This window comes from Sinohyriopsis cumingii, chromosome 5 (assembly GCF_028554795.1).
Source record: "Sinohyriopsis cumingii isolate HCF-2022 chromosome 5, ASM2855479v2, whole genome shotgun sequence".
Taxonomy (NCBI): Eukaryota; Metazoa; Mollusca; class Bivalvia; order Unionida; family Unionidae; genus Sinohyriopsis; species Sinohyriopsis cumingii.
Window position 1 is genome coordinate 22,171,077 of NC_142965.1, and position 19,945 is coordinate 22,191,021.

The window sequence follows — 19,945 nt, forward strand, 5'->3', positions numbered from 1 at the left end:
GAAGGGCAGAGCCTCTCAGCTTTACGGCGGTCTCTTTTAGCAGTGCGAAGTTGGTCCCTAACACTGCTTTACCATGGAGAACACTTTTGAATTGATACTCTGCACTTGGTAGCTGGGGCATGTTTGTCAAGCAATGAATGCAGGCAGTTATCGAGTTGTTCTGCAGTAGGAGATAAGCAAGTTGTTATGTTAGCTTGGATGTCGTGTATTAGTTTGGTTCTATTTATCATACGGAGGTTTCTCTTAGTAGCAGATAAAGGTGGAGGGTTAGGGACTGATACGTCAAGATGGCATATAATGCAGAGGTGATCTGATGCAAGTTCATGGGATACCAGGGAGGACCGTAGAATGTTATCATCAGGTCTATGAAGAATCCAGTCTAAAATGTGACCATGTTTATGGGTGGGTTGGTTAACTGACTGTTTGAGGTTGAATACATTAATGAAATCTATGAGTTTTGATGTATTTGAGTTTCAGGGACAGTCAAAGTGAAAGATGAAATCTCCAAGAATAATCAGGTTACCACCAACCGAATTTCCATAGTGCAGGAGATTCGGAAACTGCTCCAAAAAGAGAGAGTCAGACAGCTTGTTTTTTTCTACTAGGAGGAGGGCGGTATCGGTAGAAAAAATGGACTGACCTTTCCTCCAGTATGAGTGTGGTTTGGACTAGTTCAAACGATGTGTGGTGGAAATTGAATGTTATGGTGTGGTTAAGACGTTTTATCATGGAGTTCTTTGTAATGACAGCAATTTCACCTCCGCAAGAATTACGGGGGAACGGCTTGATGGAATAACCTGTGGGTGTTAGATCCGCACACTTGGGCTCATCGCCTGATGTTTTAGCCATGTTTCTGTCAGGAAAAATAAGTCAATATTCTGGTCGTTGATAAAATTAACTATTTCTGTGCGCTTCTCCGGTAGTCCTACTGACTGGGCATTAAATAATGCAATGCGCAGAGGTATTTCTTGGATATTTGACACAAAGGTTGACGAATTAATAGGGATTCGAATTAGGTTATCTAAATTAACGGTCGAATTTCTTTTTTTTAAATTGTTGAGCCGAAATAAGGGAGATAACTGGAATTCTTCCTGTTCTACGCCGGCCAGCTTTGAAACGTTTCTTTTTTCGCTTCTGTTTACATTTAGGTAATGATGAATGTAGTCCCATTTCGTTTAGTCTAGAGCACAATGTAGTGTGGAGAGCCAAGGAGTGATCATTTAAAGCAATTAATGAGGGTCCATCGTAGCATAAACGGGTTGTATGGCGAGTATCACGTGATGGCGGTTTGTTCAAAGGCAGTGGAGCAAGACAGCTGAGAAAAAGTCTAATTGTTCTCATTTCCGAAACAAGGAGATGAAGAAACACATACGAATTTAACAGCCAATACATAATAAACACAATAACGAAAATGATAGCAGGTAACAAGCACAAATATCATGAAAACGGCACTAAAAAACGGAACGGCTGCTTCAAGCCGGTTAAGCGATAGCGGCCATCTTGTTTCTTGTATCATATCAACAGATGTTCTTTCGGACACTCGTTGGTATTACATTTGTTGATCAAACTTGATTTTGCCATGTCCTCTTACTTATAATCAGTTGTGATATTCATCGACTCGGTGTCGAACATCTTGACTCGTTACTGATAAAATGGTTTGATCTTGGCATAGTAAAACTCGTACATGAGCAACTTTGACACGTCCAGCACGGACAACCCAATATGGCTTTGTTATTTTGTGTTTTGATTTGTTTTACTGTGAGCAGCAAAAAACCCACCGTCAAAGATTTTTCTGGATTCAAAGGCCGGATCCGCAATGATCGTTCGAGGTTTGTTATGCTGATAATCATTGGCACGGTCGACTCGAATTCACTTGCGAAGATTCTCCATGATTTACAAAAACACGACATTCATCATGAGCTTAAAAAAGACCTTCTCTAAATCATTAGGGGCTTTTGCGTTTTGGTTTGTATTCGTCTGTAGCTTCGGGGTAATTGAAGCGCGCTGACGAAATTCAGGTACTCAATGACTCTTGAGTACAAGCATACCTAATCACAAATTTCGCACATGCAGTACATAGCTGTGTTCGGTCCAAGTACTTTGCACAAGTTTAGTATATTCGATGTATTTGCGTCCTGACTCATCGATGATCGGTCACTGACAAAGGAACAACATGTTGTGTGCATCGTGTAAGTGTTTCAGAATATTCCAGATGAACTTCAATGAAATATCCGTGAAAACCGTGGATGTTTGAGCTCAATGTTTTTATAGATCAGTTTGAGCAGGATTCATCCAATGAAGTCCACCAACCGGAAGTGTGTTTGTCATAGTCGAATCTTAAAGGTATATCTCTATATGTAATTTAACTGTTGGGGTCATAGAGGCCATAGAGCGTATATGTAACTTGACATGGATATGTCACCACCACGAAGTGATCGCTCGAACAAAAATGCTGATCAATGTCACTGAGCAATTTCAACTCAGCTTTGGTCTTGGACAACAATACATCCCAATTCATACCTGGTGATGAGAAATAATGGGCGAGATTGAGTTTTTAAACGTGAATGGCATTATCACAAAATGTAACACCAGCTATCAACAACACGTCAGTAAGCATATACAAATCGTGATAGTCACCCAGGTTTTCGCACTCGAATGCTGACCAAACCATCTTTGCAACTGTATTTCAGCAAATTTATTCCAGTAGTTCATGTACTCGGAATGATACACGCCATTTTTCGTCAGCAGGTCTGTACTTGGAGTGCTTGCACCCCGTGGACAGTATCGACAGTAATTTTGAAATTTTTTGCCATCAGATTATTTACTAACTTTTCTAAGGAAGAATGCAGTTGTCCAAGTCGAAGCGACCTGTATTTTTCCATGCAGGTGGGTATCCCTTATCTGGCAGTTTGATGCCTTGTCTACTGCTTGCATTATTAAGTGGTCATCATACCCACGCAAGTTATGAAACACCACAGGGATATTTTGTTTTGCTGGAGTACATTCGTAGTTTCAAATTACACGCGTTGTGTGGCTCCTCTTGTACGCACCTGTAATATGGATGTGATCATAAACTATGGCATTGCTGGAAGTAAATCCAGCAATGAGTGGTTGCAAGGAACTAACGAATGTCATCATCCGTCATAATTTTGATCGCGAACAATCCATTCGCTGCGACTTCGATCTATATGAGAAATACCATAATTGTGCTTAACGAGCGTGCATTCTTGGCACGATAACGAACAGGCGACTCTGTTTTTCGATCATATCGAACTACTAAGTAACAGAAACCAATATGGAATTAGTTCGGCAATTTGCGCTGTCTGATGACTCTCAGGAGTATCTTTGTTAGTGTCTGTAAAAGCATTAATTTTCTACTGAAACATTGAACGATTCAACGTCCGCGTAGATGATGTATGGGACGTTTATTATATCATTGTACTGCAGTACATTTAGTGTTTTAAAAAGACTCATGCATTATTGTGCTTTGTGGTTTTTAACTGATACCATCGCATTACAATTCATGACTGGTGAGCAGTCCCTGATTAGTATATATATGCCTGCAACGTTTGCATTGATATTTCTTGCGATGATTTTACTGTGCCTGTCATGCAGTCTAGCAAGATTATTTATCCATACATACTGCGATATCGATTCTGATTTTTTCATTTCACTCAGCAAAAACAAATAAATCTGGGTTCGGCCGTTCTGTCTATTTGGAGATAGTGTCAGCGGTTAATAGTCTTTGTCGCTACGGAACACATTAACAGCTGTACTTGATTTAAGTGTTTCAAATTTGTTCATTGTGGCTTTGGTAACCTGCACAGGAAATTCCATGTCACTAAAGCTGAGTTTACCCATTGTGACGCTGATATTTTCGGGCTAAGTCTTGATTGTCATTGACTGAATATAACGCTGACAAATTTGCCAATTCAAAACAATGATTATCAAAGATATGTACGTAGATAACCAACCTTAGGGGCAGCGAGTCTTGTGTTGGTATGCACCTGGATCCACGAAACGGCAGATACTGTGAGAGATGAATCTCCACATGCGAACTTCTTGGAGCCCATCGCTTCCCTGCATTCGTGTATTTCTCCAGCGTTTCGAAAATCTTTATAATTCTTCTGCCAATATCATCATTGAAGACCCTGTTGTCTTTGCGGTTCAGGATTACGCATGCACCATTGTAAATCCACTGAGAAGTAGTGGTTGGTTTAATCTAGTCTTGCCACGACTTAGCGGCATTTTAAAGAATGTCTGATTTGACTAGAGCGTGAACAAAGTTTTGTACCACCGTTACGATTCCAGAAATTATAATTGTCAATAGTTGTCAAGTTTCTTTGCCCGGTGTCTATGTAGGTGGAATAATTTACAACTCACCACTATGTTTTTGAAATTTTAATTCCGATACATGTGATTGATTTTGTTTTCACGAACATACTCAGCTGCTTCAGTAGTGGTAGCAGGGGCATGACGTTGTTGTTCATCCTCAATACGCAGACGGTTTCGTTCACACTCGTCTATTACTGCAAGGGTGTCGGCTTCTCTTGTACCATTGGGTATTCGGATGTTATGCTCCGGTGCAAATTTTCTTAGTTGTGTTACCGTTGGTTCTTTTTGTCGGTAATTGTTGCTGTTACTGCTGTAAAGACAACATTTGGTGGAGGTCATACATGTGGATTCAGTACCAATATGGGTCTCAATTATTCCAGTATGTCTGTTTTCTTGGTACTACTTGGCAGGTATATTCCATTATGCCGTGCGATCTGTTTTAGCTGTAACAGAGTAGGCATACTCATAACAAAGGAGGATGAAGCGTCTTTCTCACTGAGAAATTATGTGAATTACTTTGTTTTGTACTTTGCCATAAACTTGCTCATTGCGCAGATTTGTCTGTCGCCGCTTTACTATCTCCTCCTTTGCAATGTCTTTAAGACTGGTCTGAAAGAAAACATCATATTATCATCCCACGAATATATAGTAAATCGAGGTTTTGAAATTGATATTCTCAGATAAATCTCCCAAATGTTTTTGACATTATCGAAAAGATATCGAAAGCAATTTCCTTTTCCTGTTATTTTCCTATTTTACTTCGTTCTTTTTCAAAGGTAACTATCAAATTCATCAAATTATCAAAGTGTTATGAATTTTTTCATAGAATCACACAACACCTTTTGTGCCTCTTTGATAAACCTATATGATGCAATCAAGCAATACAACGAGATTGTATCGATCACATTTTGACATTCCAGTCTTTTTTTCAGGTTTACGCCACTATTGCAAATTTCTATAAATTCCTTCATTATACTTTGTGAATCAAGTGTTCGGCTGCATTACTTTTGTATAATAAATCACCACAGGCATTTCTTTAATGTGAACTATTCACAAAGCAACTCTACTTTTCAATTTTGTCAGTCCAAAATCATGACATGCTATAGAAAATATACTACACTATGGTAAAGTCCTGCTCTGACGAAAATCAATACAAAGATTTATTTATAATAATACGTGTCTGTTTGTAAACGTTATTTGATTTGATTTGATTAGTTAGCAGGCTGGAGTATGGGTCTTATAGTCCCCACCGAAAGTCAATACAACGATTTATTTATAATAATACGTGTCTGTTTGTAAACGTTATTTCATTTGATTTGATTAGTTAGCAGGCTGGAGTATGGGTCTTATAGTCCCCACCGAAAGTTGCCAAAAATATTAGTACTTGTTGGTATAGTGTGTGTGTGTGAGTGCGTGAGTGCGCGCGCGTACGTGTGTGTATGTATGTGTATATATTTTTGCTTGTGTTTGTATTTGTTTGCGTGCGCACACTTCTGTGTATGTGTGCCTTTCCCTTAACAAAACCCTTGTCCCTGCACTAAAGAATATTTGTCAAAGTGAAGTAGTGTAACTATAAACACTAACTCCTTTTCTGATGCGATTATAGGTGAGGAGGTGATGATGTGTTTTGTAAATAAAAAAGCCCTTTTCCACTATGTATTGAAAGAAAGTATAGTGCTTTTTGTTATTATTAGTGTGTTGCTTTGTATACAAATTTAGTTTAGGTTAGCAATCAAATCACTATGGGCTGTTTGGTATGTGATATGGGTAGTTGGTAAAAGTGGTTGTTTTCCTGCACGTCCGTGCTTGAGACGTATAAAGTGTAGCGTTCATCATTCGCACCATGCAACATTGAATAATTAAAAATGGCATGGAACTACGTTGACAAGATGGAGAAGCCACAAGTGGCAGTGGACTCCATAGGGATAGTGGAAGAGATGCATGTCAGGGCTGAGTATGGTTTCTATAGCCCCCATCGATTGAAAATGGAAATCAATAACTTAAGGAGAGGGAAGGAAGTATTGAGCGAGTTTATCAAGGAGGACAAAGAATGAAAGAAAGACCAGCACGAAAAAGAGCAATTTAGAAGATAGAATGATAAGCTTGAAAAAGGAGAAAATTAAAAGAAGAAAAAAATGAGGAAGAGGAGAAGGAGGAGACGAAGCAAGAAAATGGATGACAGAAGAAGACAAATGTAATAGAGAAGATGAAACGTTGGAGAAGAAGAAGAAGAAGAAGAAGCAGCAGCAGCAGAAGAAGAAGAAGAAGAAGAAAACAAAAGGACCTTTACAGGGCCACTCCATTTCTCCGAAAAGATGCATATTCTCTCTTGCCTACAACATTTTTTAGTTGGTTGTATAGTTGTTTGTTTGATAGATTTATGTGCATAAATATATGTATGTCTATGTCTCTCTGTCTCTAACCCTGTCTCTAACCAGGTCCCTATGTCTATGTCTCTATTTGTCCCGACTGAGGTCAGCCCCTTGCCACACTGTTCCACCCGATTGAGGTCATCCACTTACAACAGTGTTGCCATTGTTTCCCCAGTGTCTGTACCATGACGTCACCCATGTTAAAATGCCTTTTGTCCCTTTAGCGCCGGGACCCTGTCTGTAATGCTAATTCCCATTGTCTTTATAAATCTTGACCCTATACGTCCGCGGCACTTTTTTACATGGAAGTCCCATAGTTCCTATTTGGCCCCCCCCCCCCATCACTACTGTAGTCGCTCTAACGCATTTTCCACATGTTTGATGTTTTCGGATACACCTTATTTTTTCAGGCATTTAACATATCAGATTAACTTTAATTCCTTTCTTTTTTATTGCACGGACTTTTAATATTTGTGACGTAATAGGGTCTCATTATCTTCGAAAGTTTATGCTCCTTAAACTGTTTTTCAAGAATTTGGTTTCCAATGTTATATATTAAAAAGCACTAGAATTTGTTTTCCAATGTCATATATTAAATAGCATTATATTTTGGTTTCCAATGTCATATATTAAATAATATTAGAATTTAGTTTCCAATGTCATATATTAAATAGCATTAGAATTTGGTTTCTAATGTTATATATTAAATAATATTAGAATTTAGTTTCCAATGTCATATATTAAATAGCAGGTAATTTTATTTTCAGGAAATTTTGAAGCGTTATTGTCTCCTTTCAAGGGAGTGAATAAGTTATAACATTACCTTAGGCACGGTAATTGGAATTCTTCGCGGGTAGATTACAGCAGTGGATGCAAGTCATAATCCGGGTTGGGGGTGTGGGGGAGAAACTGCACAATGGGCATGGGTTTTCATATTTTGTCACTGCGATATAGAATGAAAAAAAATTGACATTCGGTTTTTACTGCCTCGCAGAACATCTGTACTTTCACACGTTAGTTTACAATAAATCTTTTCCTTGGCGATACACAGTATTTTCCACTGCTTGCTTTGAATGTAGAGCCAAACGATAAATACCTCAAACAATGTAACAATGGAAAATGATCCTCATTTGCTTTCAGACAGTAGCAGATATATAATACAAAAACCGCTTCGTTCCACGCTTAACTTGGGGGTAGTTCTAATGCAAATAGGTTAAACATGATAGGTTGGTGTGCTATAGCCAAATATAACGTATAATATGCAGTAAGTAAACTTTTATAAATTATTAGCTTATAAACTGTAATTTAAACGTTTAACGACAATTTTTGGCGTAAAATATATTTATAAGAGCTAAAAATAGGCAATTTGATATTTTATTTTATGTGAGATAGTTGCAAAGAGCGTTGTATTTCAATACACTGGATTCTACAGTGTGTTGAATAGCTCTTTAGAGAGAAAATGTTAACACCATCTTGTGGAATTAGATATATACCGATTAGTGATGATTTAGTCACATATCTCTGTACTTGTGATCAATAGCTATTATAGTGTTTTGTGTATGACATTTGAAAACTGGGTAAATCAGACTTTTATCGTGCTTACAGTGTAGTTATTTGCAAATATACGTGGTCGTTTAGAAATCAGGATACAAGGAGCTAGATTCATGTAGTTAATGGTCAACATAAAAGGGAATTACTATACTAAAGTCTAGCATTTTATCCATTTTGTATTGATCCCATTACTAGGATTTCAACAAAGTAGTTAAAGATTTAAACTCAAGATTCATTAATTAATAAAATATTAAAAAAAACTAAATTACCAATTGTGTTAGAATAGATGGACACATGAACAGCATGTACAAAAGACAGCTGAGCAGAAACTATGAAAATATTCCAATCTGTTCATTTCAAGGATCAAATATTTGGGACTAAATATTTTGTCATTGTTGTTTTTATCAAAGGTCATGGAGAATTGAGTTGTTGTCTTCATCAAAATACGCTACTTATAATCGATACATTCCTTCCAACCCTTTTTTAGGAACTACCGTCAAGGCTGTTAAGGGCTGTACAAAAACGAAATTCACTAGTTTGAATATAAAAAATGCCAAATAATATTGCTCTCTCTCTCTCTCTCTCTCTCTCTCTCTCTCTCTATATATATATATATATATATATATATGACCGAGTATACAAAGACTACGTGACAAGTGTTTTGTCAGCTTCAAAACGCAAACAAATAATGTTACAGTTTAATATTTAACCTTTAAACTGGAGTCAAGTGATAGTAGGGAACTGTAACATTGTCATCTTATGGAACACGTCATTGCCAGCTGGAGTCAGACCATAGTAGGGAACTGTAACAATGTCGTCTTATGGAACACGTTATTGCCAGTTAAAAGTGCAACGTGACAGGCTTTTAGACGTAAATCTGACACACGCCTAATTTTACAGCGTTGGAATATTTATTTAAAAAAAAACACGTTTGTTTTGTATTAAAGAAAAGAGAGTGTACGGCCATTATGGAGGAGGTTGAGATTTTAGCTTTATTTATAAATTGGATCATGAAGGCGTCATATGGAAGATATTTCTATTTATACCTTCTGTTGCATCCAGGCTTATGTGACGAGTAAGTGAACGAATTTTAGTCGTTGCACACGGCACTTTACATCCAGGCTTATGTGACGAGTAAGTGACTGAATTTTAGTCGTTACACACGGCACTTTAAATAGTAAGTGTGGTGTTGTCATTCGTGTCCAAAGTGTTATATATCACTTCATGCGCGTGTGTGTGTGCATACAACAAATCATCTAATTTCATTTCACTTTATACAACGTACACATCTTCTGTTAATTTTGTATTATTACACTACCATAAAGGACCATGCATTTTCCTACACAAATATAAATATGATTCAATAAATGCACAAATCACACAATTAAATATTTTTTTAAATAGGATATCTTTTGCAGTCTTCAAGGGATAAATGAGAATATAAAAATGTAGACTATATTGCCAAACTCCAGAATTACTTTATGACCCATTGACACAAAGAAATATTAAAGCAAATAATTGTTTCAAAGCCCTGAATTATACATCACACATTTAATTTATTCTGAAGCTCTGGAATATACATGACACATTTAAATACAAAAGAAAAGAGTCAAGAATACACCATCAAATATAAGCTTATTCAAGGCATTATGTCATTTTAGTTTCTAAAAATAAGCTACAAAATTAACTATTCACAAAACTCTTTAAACAAGTACAACGATATTGTTTATTTATTCGTGAATACATGTGTGCTTGAAATTCTGTTCAAAACAACTTTCACACACTCTGTTCAAAATAAATTTCACACACTCTGATGAAACCGACTTTCACACTCTGTTCAAAACGACTCTCACACACTCTGTTCAAAACGACTTTCGCACACTCTGTTCAAAACAATTTTCACACACTCTGTTCAAAACGACTTTCACACACTCTGTTCAAAACGACTTTCACACACTCTGTTCAAAACGACTTTTACACACTCTTGCATGATATTTGTAGAGATGTGAAATAAACAATTCGAAAACTTTCTAGGATTTTCAATTTTGTTCACTGTCTTCGTCCATGAAGAAGAAAGAGGCCACAAATCCCGAAAGAGATGTAAATGATACAATTAAAATTGCACACATACACGTTTGAAAATTTAACTTAACTCGACAATAAAGAACAATTCTTTTTAAAACAAAAGTATTTCAGTTGTACAGTATTCTGATATATTTGAAGGAGCTGTTACAACTTTGCAATATTTTCGCATGTTATATTATTGTAATACACCAGAGTGCTTATATTATTGCAATAAGCCTGGATGTTAATATCATTGTATTAAGCCTGGTTGCCTATATTATTGATATAAGCCTGTGTGTTTCTTTTTATTGTTGCAATAACCTTGGGTGCTTATATTATTGTAATAAACATGGGTGCATGCATTATTGTAATAAGCCACGGTGCTTTAATTATTGTAATAATCATGGTTGCTTTTATTATTGTAATAAGCCAGGGTGATGTTATTAGTGTAATAAGCCTGGGTGCTTTTATTATTGTAATAAGAACTGGTGCTTTATTATTGTCATAAGCCTGGGTGCTTATATTATTGTAATAAACCTGGATGCTTATATTATTGTAATAAGCCGGGGTGCTTATATTATTGTAATAAGCCGCGTGCTTATATTACTGTAATAAGAGTTGGTCAGTGCTATTGGTATTTATGTCTCATTTTAAAGTATTTTCAAGTTTTAGTTATTATTTTTGTTGGCACGGAGTCGCTGTTTGGAATATATTTGTCAAACCGACTAGTTTGCCAATTATTTTTCTGCAGACATCCTAATGCATAGCATTCACGAGACTATTTGGTACCATGGATTGGTTTAGTAAAATGGCAGTCACTAATTTCTAAACATAAATTTTTGCGATATTTTGATGTATAAGTGCTTATTAATTTCACATAGGAATAATTCTTTATACTTAGATGTTTAGCTTGGTTGCGAACTTCCATTCTTTTTCCCGGAAGGGCTTATGCATGTCGTATTGATTTGCTCGTTCATGAGACCCATTGCAGGTTACATTATATTACATGACATTCCGTTATATGATATGATATGATATGATATGATATGATATTATATTATATTATATTGTATTATATTATATTATACTGTGTTATATTATATTATATTATATTATATTATATTATATTATATTATATTATATTATATTATATTATATTATATTATATTATATTATATTATATTATATTATATTATATTACATCACATTCCGTTATATTATATTATATTATATTATATTGTATTGTATTATATTATATTACGGTACCTAAATATGCACACAGTTCTTTTGTTAACTACTTTTAATGAGTTTATTCAGATATATATTTCTGTGAGATCGTCCATCTATGTGTATGTCTCGGGGCTCTCAGCTTCGTACTTATACAGCCAAACTGTGCTGAGATACACATACATACGTACATACATACATACATACATACATACAGTAATATAAGCACGCACGCACGCACTATTTGGTACCATGGATTGGTTTAGTAAAATGGCAGTCACTAATTTCTAAACATAAATTTTTGCGATATTTTGATGTATAAGTGCTTATTAATTTCACATAGGAATAATTCTTTATACTTAGATGTTTAGCTTGGTTGCGAATTTCCATTCTTTTTCCTGGAAGGGCTTATGCATGTCGTATTGATTTGCTCGTTCATGAGACCCATTGCAGGTTACATTATATTACATGACATTCCGTTATATGATATGATATGATATGATATGATATGATATGATATGATATGATATGAGATGAGATGAGATGATATGATATGATATGATATGATATTATATTATATTGTATTATGTTATGTTATATTATGTTATATTATATTATATTATATTATATTATATTATATTATATTATATTATATTATATTTTATGACATTCCGTTATATTATATTATATTATATTATATTATATTATATTATATTATATTATATTATATTATATTATATTATATTATATTATATTATATTATATTGTATTACATTATATTACGGTACCTAAATATGCACACATTTCTTTTGTTAACTACTTTTAATGAGTTTAATCAGATATATATTTCTGTGAGATCGTCCATCTATGTGTATGTCTCGGGGCTCTCAGCTTCGTACTTATACAGCCAAACTGTGCTGAGATACACATACATACATACATACATACATACATGCATTCATACATACCTGCATGGATGCATGGATGCATGCACGCACGCACGCACGCACGCACGCACACACACACACACACACACACACACACACACACACATACATACATACATACATACATACATACATACATGCATACATGCATACATACATACATACATACATGACCGCTCCGACGGCCTAGTGGTTAGAGCGTCCACCTCGGATGCGGGAGGTCGTGAGTTCGATCTCCGACCGAGTCATACCAAAGACTTGTAAAAATGGTACTAACAGCTGCCTGGCTAGTCGCTCAGCATCAACAGGTTAGTGTTAGGACTGCACGGCCTGGTGCCAAGATAATGTGTCTGGGTGGGACATCATGCTACATATCTGCAGCATGATGTCCCACTGCTAGGCATCACTATAAACTGCCACACTGCAGAAATTGTAGCGATACGACTGAGAAATTGTTAAAGGTACGATAAAATTCCAAATCACACACACATACATACATACATTGATACAGACATACAGACAGACAGATAGAGTACCAATGACAGTAACCCCTCCCCCGAGAAGGTACACTAATGCATTTCAGAAGAAAAAAAACAAATATCGGAAGAAATGTTTCGTTGGTATTTAGGTTATATTTCAAGCTAAAACATCAAGTCAATGCTATAATTAGCTCTTAAGTGAAACGTAAATAAGACACATGATTATATATATATATATATATATGTATGATATACATGTATGCATTCACACATGCACGCACAACTAGTTTAATCATATCGAGCCGTAATTATAACGTGTAGTATCTATACTGTGATCCGATTAAGAAACTTTATGATTTACAGCTAATGTTACTTAGGTAGAGAATACAACGTTCAGGACAAAAGAATATAGAATATATAAAAACGTCAAAAATGAATAATTTATGTTACTAAAAGAAATCAAATATGCAGTATGATGTTGAAGTGTATGGGAAAAATGTTATTCCAAGCAATTCCAAGCAATTCAAGTAAATTTCCATTTGTATTACATGCTAGGAAACGTGGACGTGGCAGGATGCAAAACATTTCCATGACGTTTTGTGGTATTCTTCTTGTGTTCCTCTCCGCGGTCCATTATATAAAAAATTCTGAAGTCAATAGGGGCATTAATATAGTGATATATATATCTACATTATGTGTATTATCTTCATAATAATACTTTTAGTAAGGGATTTTTAAGAAATGACGTTTTTAATACTAATATCCTATGATTGTAGTTCCCACTTGTAAGATAAGTCATGTATAATGCGTAAATTGATTCATTTCTAAAAGTTCCTGGGTTAATTAGCACCACAAGTACAAGTAAATATCACGTGATCCGACAAGGGCATGAACTCTGGTAAAATGCCAAGTTCACCTAATTTCTGATTAGTCAGAATTAGTACAGCTGATCTTTTTACTGAAGAAGTATTTCGAAATGTCAAAATTATTCATTCATTGACTCATACTGCATTTTTTTTTGTACTGCGTGTTAGCATTCTGCATAAGAGAATTAATGCTTAGAATTATTCTTATTAGTACTATTAGTCCTGGAAGAGCTATTCACTGAGACAATTTTTTAATTTAATTTAATCATTAGTTGGAATTGTAGTGTTCTAACATTCATTTAAAGATGAGCTGCATATATAACAGCTGTACGGAATTTTGGATTTATAATTTTAAGAAATTACTGTGAATTCATTTAAAGACATTTGGGATTATATCATAGTGATTTCTTCTGTGCTTTTGACACGCCCGTACATTACTATTATTCGGAACACCTTTGGAACTCATTCTGGTCTCTATGAACTACTTGAATTGATAGAACAATTAGGATTTTAGGTTTTCATTTACCATCCTGTAAGTTATTTTCAATTCTTTCAGTTATATTTTAGAGAAATAATTTAATATTGTCAATTATACAAAATTCGTTGGTTTTGCTCTGTCTTGTTATTTATTTTAAAGTCGTAGCTAAAGCTACTCTCCTGATTCTACGTCCTAAGTCAATACTATGAGGACCTATAGCTAAACGTAGAACACTAAGAAAATATCCATAGACGCTACAGAGATTATTTTTTCCAGGAAAAGTCATGAACATTTCTAAATCTTACCGAATGTATTCTTACAATACCGTAGGCGATACCAAGGTAAGAAGCCCCGTAGAGTTTAGAAAGAGTGGCTGGAACAGTGCTGTAAGTCCCGCACACACAGAAGTATACGGCGCATACCCAGATTGCAAAAAGGTTCTTCCCCTCCCACTCCGAGGCCAAAATTGTCATCAGTAGACATGCCGACCCTGCTGTGATGCATTGAATGGCAACCTAGTGAAACGATCAAAAGATATTAAATAAAACACAGGGTAGTCTCCTTTTTAAAAACATTTCTGAAGATCGCGCTAGTTTTACTGCTTCAAAGATCTTGATACATCACGTTAACATGTTTCATAAACTTCAAGAGAAATAGACAGTGTACGGACAGCCACACAGACAGACAGAGGGACGATCAATAGATACATGGTCAGAGAGCAACAAATCGATTATCAGGTACAAATACACAAAAGGAAGTACGGTCAGGAAATTTACCCACTTTGAATCGGAAACGGTCCATAATGGCTCCCCAAAACAGTCTTCCAACAAAATTAAACACAGAAGAGAGTGACCCAACCAGGGCGAGAAAATGATCATCGAGGATGAATGTCTGACCGTATGCCTGACCAAAAAGAAGCAGCAAAATGTAGAGAAACAGAAACACAACAGTGAACAGGTAATTCATTCTTTTTGAAGGCCAGTTATTACTTTTATGATTTTTCTTTTCTGCCACTAGAATATAGGATAAGCCAGTTATTACTTTTGTACCACTAGAATATCGGATAAGCCAGTTATTACTTTTCTACCAGTAGAATATATGATAAGCCAGTTATTACTTTTCTACCACGAGAATATCGGATAAGCCAGTTATTACTTTTCTACCAGTAGAATATAGGATAAGCCAGTTATTACTTTTCTACCACTAGAATATAAATAAGCCAGTTATTACTTTTCTACTATTAGAATATAAGATTATGACGCAGCTAGTATTATCTATTGAATTTCGATCACCAATCACTAAGATGGTTGCGACTGTGTATTTATTAGGAGGAATTACTATTTACTCACACGCATATTTACTTAGCGGGTCAGTGTGTGGCAGGTGGAGGTGGGCGTGTTTTATGTCGAGATTGTATGCGATATCAGTAGATCTGACGGTTCCGCTGATGGTGTTATCATATTGTTAAGTAGGAACTCTTCCAGATCTGCTTAAATCCGGTTTATGATCTAGGACAAATATATTATAAATAGCATACATTCAGTATTACTATGTCCCTGTTCTGACAAAACAAAAACAAAAAAATCCTGGATTTTCACTTAGAAAGAGATTTAAGTACACCTATTTGCTGTTATCTAAACCGAAATTTCACCATCTAAACGATTTAAAATTTGATCTCAAATATTTAATACATATTTTACATTATAAAATCTAAACGATTTAAAATTGCGTCGAAAATATTTGATACATATTTTGCATTATAAAACCTAACATTCCCTCCAAGCTCATAGTGTTGCATTCAACCACAGGGTGTAATCAGACTGCCTTATTAATTGTTTCTTACTAATTCAAGGCTTTTTAAAAATTAAAGAAATACAAGTTCCTATCTTTAAGATATTTATTCTTCCCGGAATATTATATTCATCCCGCCGATTTGGTCATTTATCCGAATGTATGCACTTAATGATTTCAATAACGGGTTAAAAGGCATCTTTTATAGTTCATCTAAACGGCATTTTTTAAAGGTTCAAGACATTTGGAGATGGATCCCTTTTAGATCGTGCTTACAATAGATGATAAAGGAAGATAAATATGTCCTTAACTAATTTGCAAAGAAAGAAAGAAAGAAAAGACACAAGTAAAGAACAAATAAATTAATTATTTCATTCAGTTATTTTTAATCAACCAGAAGACTTGTATGAATAAATCGGCCATCAGTTAAAAACAAGTAGCATATCACATTGAAAAATGTCCAGCTTTTCCATTATAACTAAAAAATAAATAAATAAATAAATACAGTTTTACTATACACTTAGGACCGGATTATATTACTGGAAAATTAAAATGCATGTATTTAAATACAAATTAAATGAAAATAGTGAATACATTTGTGTAAAATGCATCACAAGTAATCTATCTATCATCAGAATTTCATAAGTACAATCGCTGATATTATCTTAACAGCAAAGTACATTTCCAAAACAAGAAAATTACGTGCGTCAGAAATCAATATGACAGATAAGACGAAAAATATATGCGTCAAAAACAAAACGACGAGACGTCTGCAAACTTTTATCACATCGACATCTGGAAATTATTTATTTATCAAATTGTTCTTGGAACAACCGAATTGATTGTATAATTCATGCAATATTTATGCATATTGGACGGCTAAAGAAACAAAAACAGGCGTTTTAAAACATGACCTTAGTAAATAACGGACATTCGACCAATTTTGGAATATGCGTATGAAGCATGGTATTCCTGTTGTAACCAATGATTGCCAAATTTCTGTATCGACGTAGCACCACTCAGTTAAAAAAGTCATTTATACCATGACTTATCGACACATGGAACAATCTGCTACAATCTAACAGAAACTGCTCATCCTGTATACTAACCTTCAAAATCTGTTCATCTATACTAACCTTTAAAAACAGCTTATGTATACTAACCTTCAAAAACTGCTCATCTATAGTAACCTTCAAAAACTGCTCCTCTATACTAGCCTTCAAAAACTGCTCCTCTATACTAACCTTCAAAAACTGCTCCTCTATACTAGCCTTCAAAAACTGCTCCTCTATACTAGCCTTCAAAAACTGCTCCTCTATACTAGCCTTCAAAAACTGCTCCTCTATACTAGCCTTCAAAAACTGCTCCTCTATACTAGCCTTCAAAAACTGCTCCTCTATACTAGCCTTCAAAAACTGCTCCTCTATACTAGCCTTCAAAAACTGCTCCTCTATACTAGCCTTCAAAACTGCTCCTCTATACTAGCCTTCAAAAACTGCTCCTCTATACTAGCCTTCAAAAACTGCTCCTCTATACTAGCCTTCAAAAACTGCTCATCTATATTAACCTTAAAAAACTGCTCATCTATACTAACCTTCAAAAATGCTTTTAACGAGCGTCACATGTCTACTTCCAGCTATCTAGCACTTGCTAACAGACAAGATTGTGTGCCGCTAAAGCCAAATGAAACAAGAAAGCAGTTCTCTCAGATATCATCATTTTAGATATAATTTTATCGTTGATCAGTCCAGTTCTTGCAAATTTTTTCGCCATCATTTCTTTAGACGCAGTTTGTTTAATAACACAAAAAACTAACTTTTTAATACAGACTGTTTAAAAACACAAGAAATGAGAGTTTTGAATGCAGACTGCTTAATAGCACAAAAAATGAGAGTTTTGAATGGAGTCTGCTTAATAGCACAAGAAATGAATGTTTTGAATGCAGACTGCTTAATAACACAAGACATGAGAGTTTTTAATGCAGACTGCTTAATAGCACAAGAAATGAGAGTTTTGAATGCAGACTGCTTAATAACACAAGAAATGAAAGTTTTGAATGCAGGCTGCTTAATAACACAAGAAATGAGAGTTTCGAATGCAGACTGCTTAATAGCACAAGAAATGAGAGTTTTGAATACAGACTGCTTAGTAACCCAAGAAATGAGAGTTTCGAATGCAGACAGCTTGCTAACACAAGACATGAGAGTTTCGAATGGAGTCTGCTAAATAACACAAGAAATGAAAGTTTTGAATGCAGGCTGCTTAATAACACAAGAAATGAGAGTTTCGAATGCAGACTGCTTAATAACACAAGAAATGAAAGTTTTGAATGCAGGCTGCTTAATAACACAAGAAATGAGAGTTTCTAATGCAGACTGCTTAATAACACAAGAAATGAGAGTTTTGAATGCAGACTGCTTAATAACACAAGAAATGAGCTTTTCAGAGGCTATCATTGATAAACATTGATCTTGATTCTAATGTATTTTTATTTTGTAACGAACTTCCACATCAGACAAGACATTTTCCTTTTAAAAATGGGATTTTTGAAGGCAGACTGTTTAATAAGGCATACATGGGAGACTATTGACTATATATATATTTAATAAGAACAGAAATTAACTTACTGAATGCAGATTGTTTAATAATGTGTGAAATGGGCTTTATGATTGCAGACTGTTTTTATAGTATTGCAGTAAATGAGCTTTTTGAATGCAGACTGTTTAATAAGGAGTGAAATAAGCTTTATGAACGCAGACTGTTTCACAAGAAATTAGCATTTCAGAGAATGTCATTGATACATATTAATATTGATTATGTTATGCTTTTATTTGGCAACGACGTTTAACAGCAAGTCAAGACATTTTGTTGCAAAAGTAATTTGCACAAAACGATTAAACGATACACAAACATACACTCTCTCTCTCTCTCTCTCTCTCTCTCTCTCTCTCTCTCTCTCTCTCTCTATATATATATATATATATATATATATATATATATATATATATATATATATATATATACTATAATTCGTTCTTATTATCCACGTACATTCTAAATGCGGTACATACATTGATACGTACATATAAAATTCAGGTATCTTGATTAACTACAAGGATGAAACAAAAGAAACACTAATAGTTCAATACACACACACACACACACACACACATTTTAATTACTTACCATTCTACAGGGTATCCTTGTAAGTAACATATGCTACATAAAAGTTTCATTTCCAATTTGGCCCTTTTCCACCATTAATGTCTTGAATTAATTATAAAACATTTTGCTAGTTCCGAATATTTCCAACCTGTATTTTTAGTTGATGATCCAAAACTAACAATTCGAACGCAGACAACCTGACATAATTTCAAGATGCTGAAATCGTATTTGTCCCAGGTGTTTTCTGTTACATGTTTTTACCATAAAAATGTTAACTTAAAAAGTTCCATCTTTGCAAGGAATGCAGTGAACGTCCTGAAGTTTATTACATTTTCTTAGACGTTATTCAAATATACCCCACTCAGACAAGTGATACATAACTTTCTATAGCATGGTGAGATATCATTACCTTAGAAGTCATGAGCAGTCGATTCACACTACTAGTCAGTATTGCTGTGTAAACAACATGTGTAATGATACATTTCTACCTTAACATCTAACTAATCGAATCAGACTTTAGATGTATTCAGTTTTAATTTGAGAGGATTTATTTATTTTAATTATTCACTGGAATTACAAAACGATCAGTAATACTTTCGGACAAAAGCACTATTTCGGGCTTATTGTGAATCCATTTAGAGATATTGTGTATTATATCATTGTGATACAT

At 34.8% G+C, this 19,945-nt stretch overlaps 1 protein-coding gene across 1 annotated transcript in view; it reads right to left on the reverse strand.

The window, feature by feature from the left end:
• Nucleotides 1-4,706: 4,706 nt before the first annotated feature.
• LOC149798769 (apicoplast pyruvate carrier 1-like) overlaps nucleotides 4,707-19,945 on the reverse strand; it is a 64,226-nt gene continuing 48,987 nt past the window's right edge. The window contains exons 4-7 of the mRNA XM_089957291.1: nucleotides 17,274-17,565; nucleotides 15,100-15,222; nucleotides 14,625-14,834; nucleotides 4,707-4,778 (exon numbers count right to left, since the gene is read on the reverse strand). Of these exons, the coding sequence (XP_089813417.1) occupies nucleotides 4,707-4,778; nucleotides 14,625-14,834; nucleotides 15,100-15,222; nucleotides 17,274-17,565 (697 nt within the window). The remainder of the gene's footprint in view (nucleotides 4,779-14,624; nucleotides 14,835-15,099; nucleotides 15,223-17,273; nucleotides 17,566-19,945) is intronic.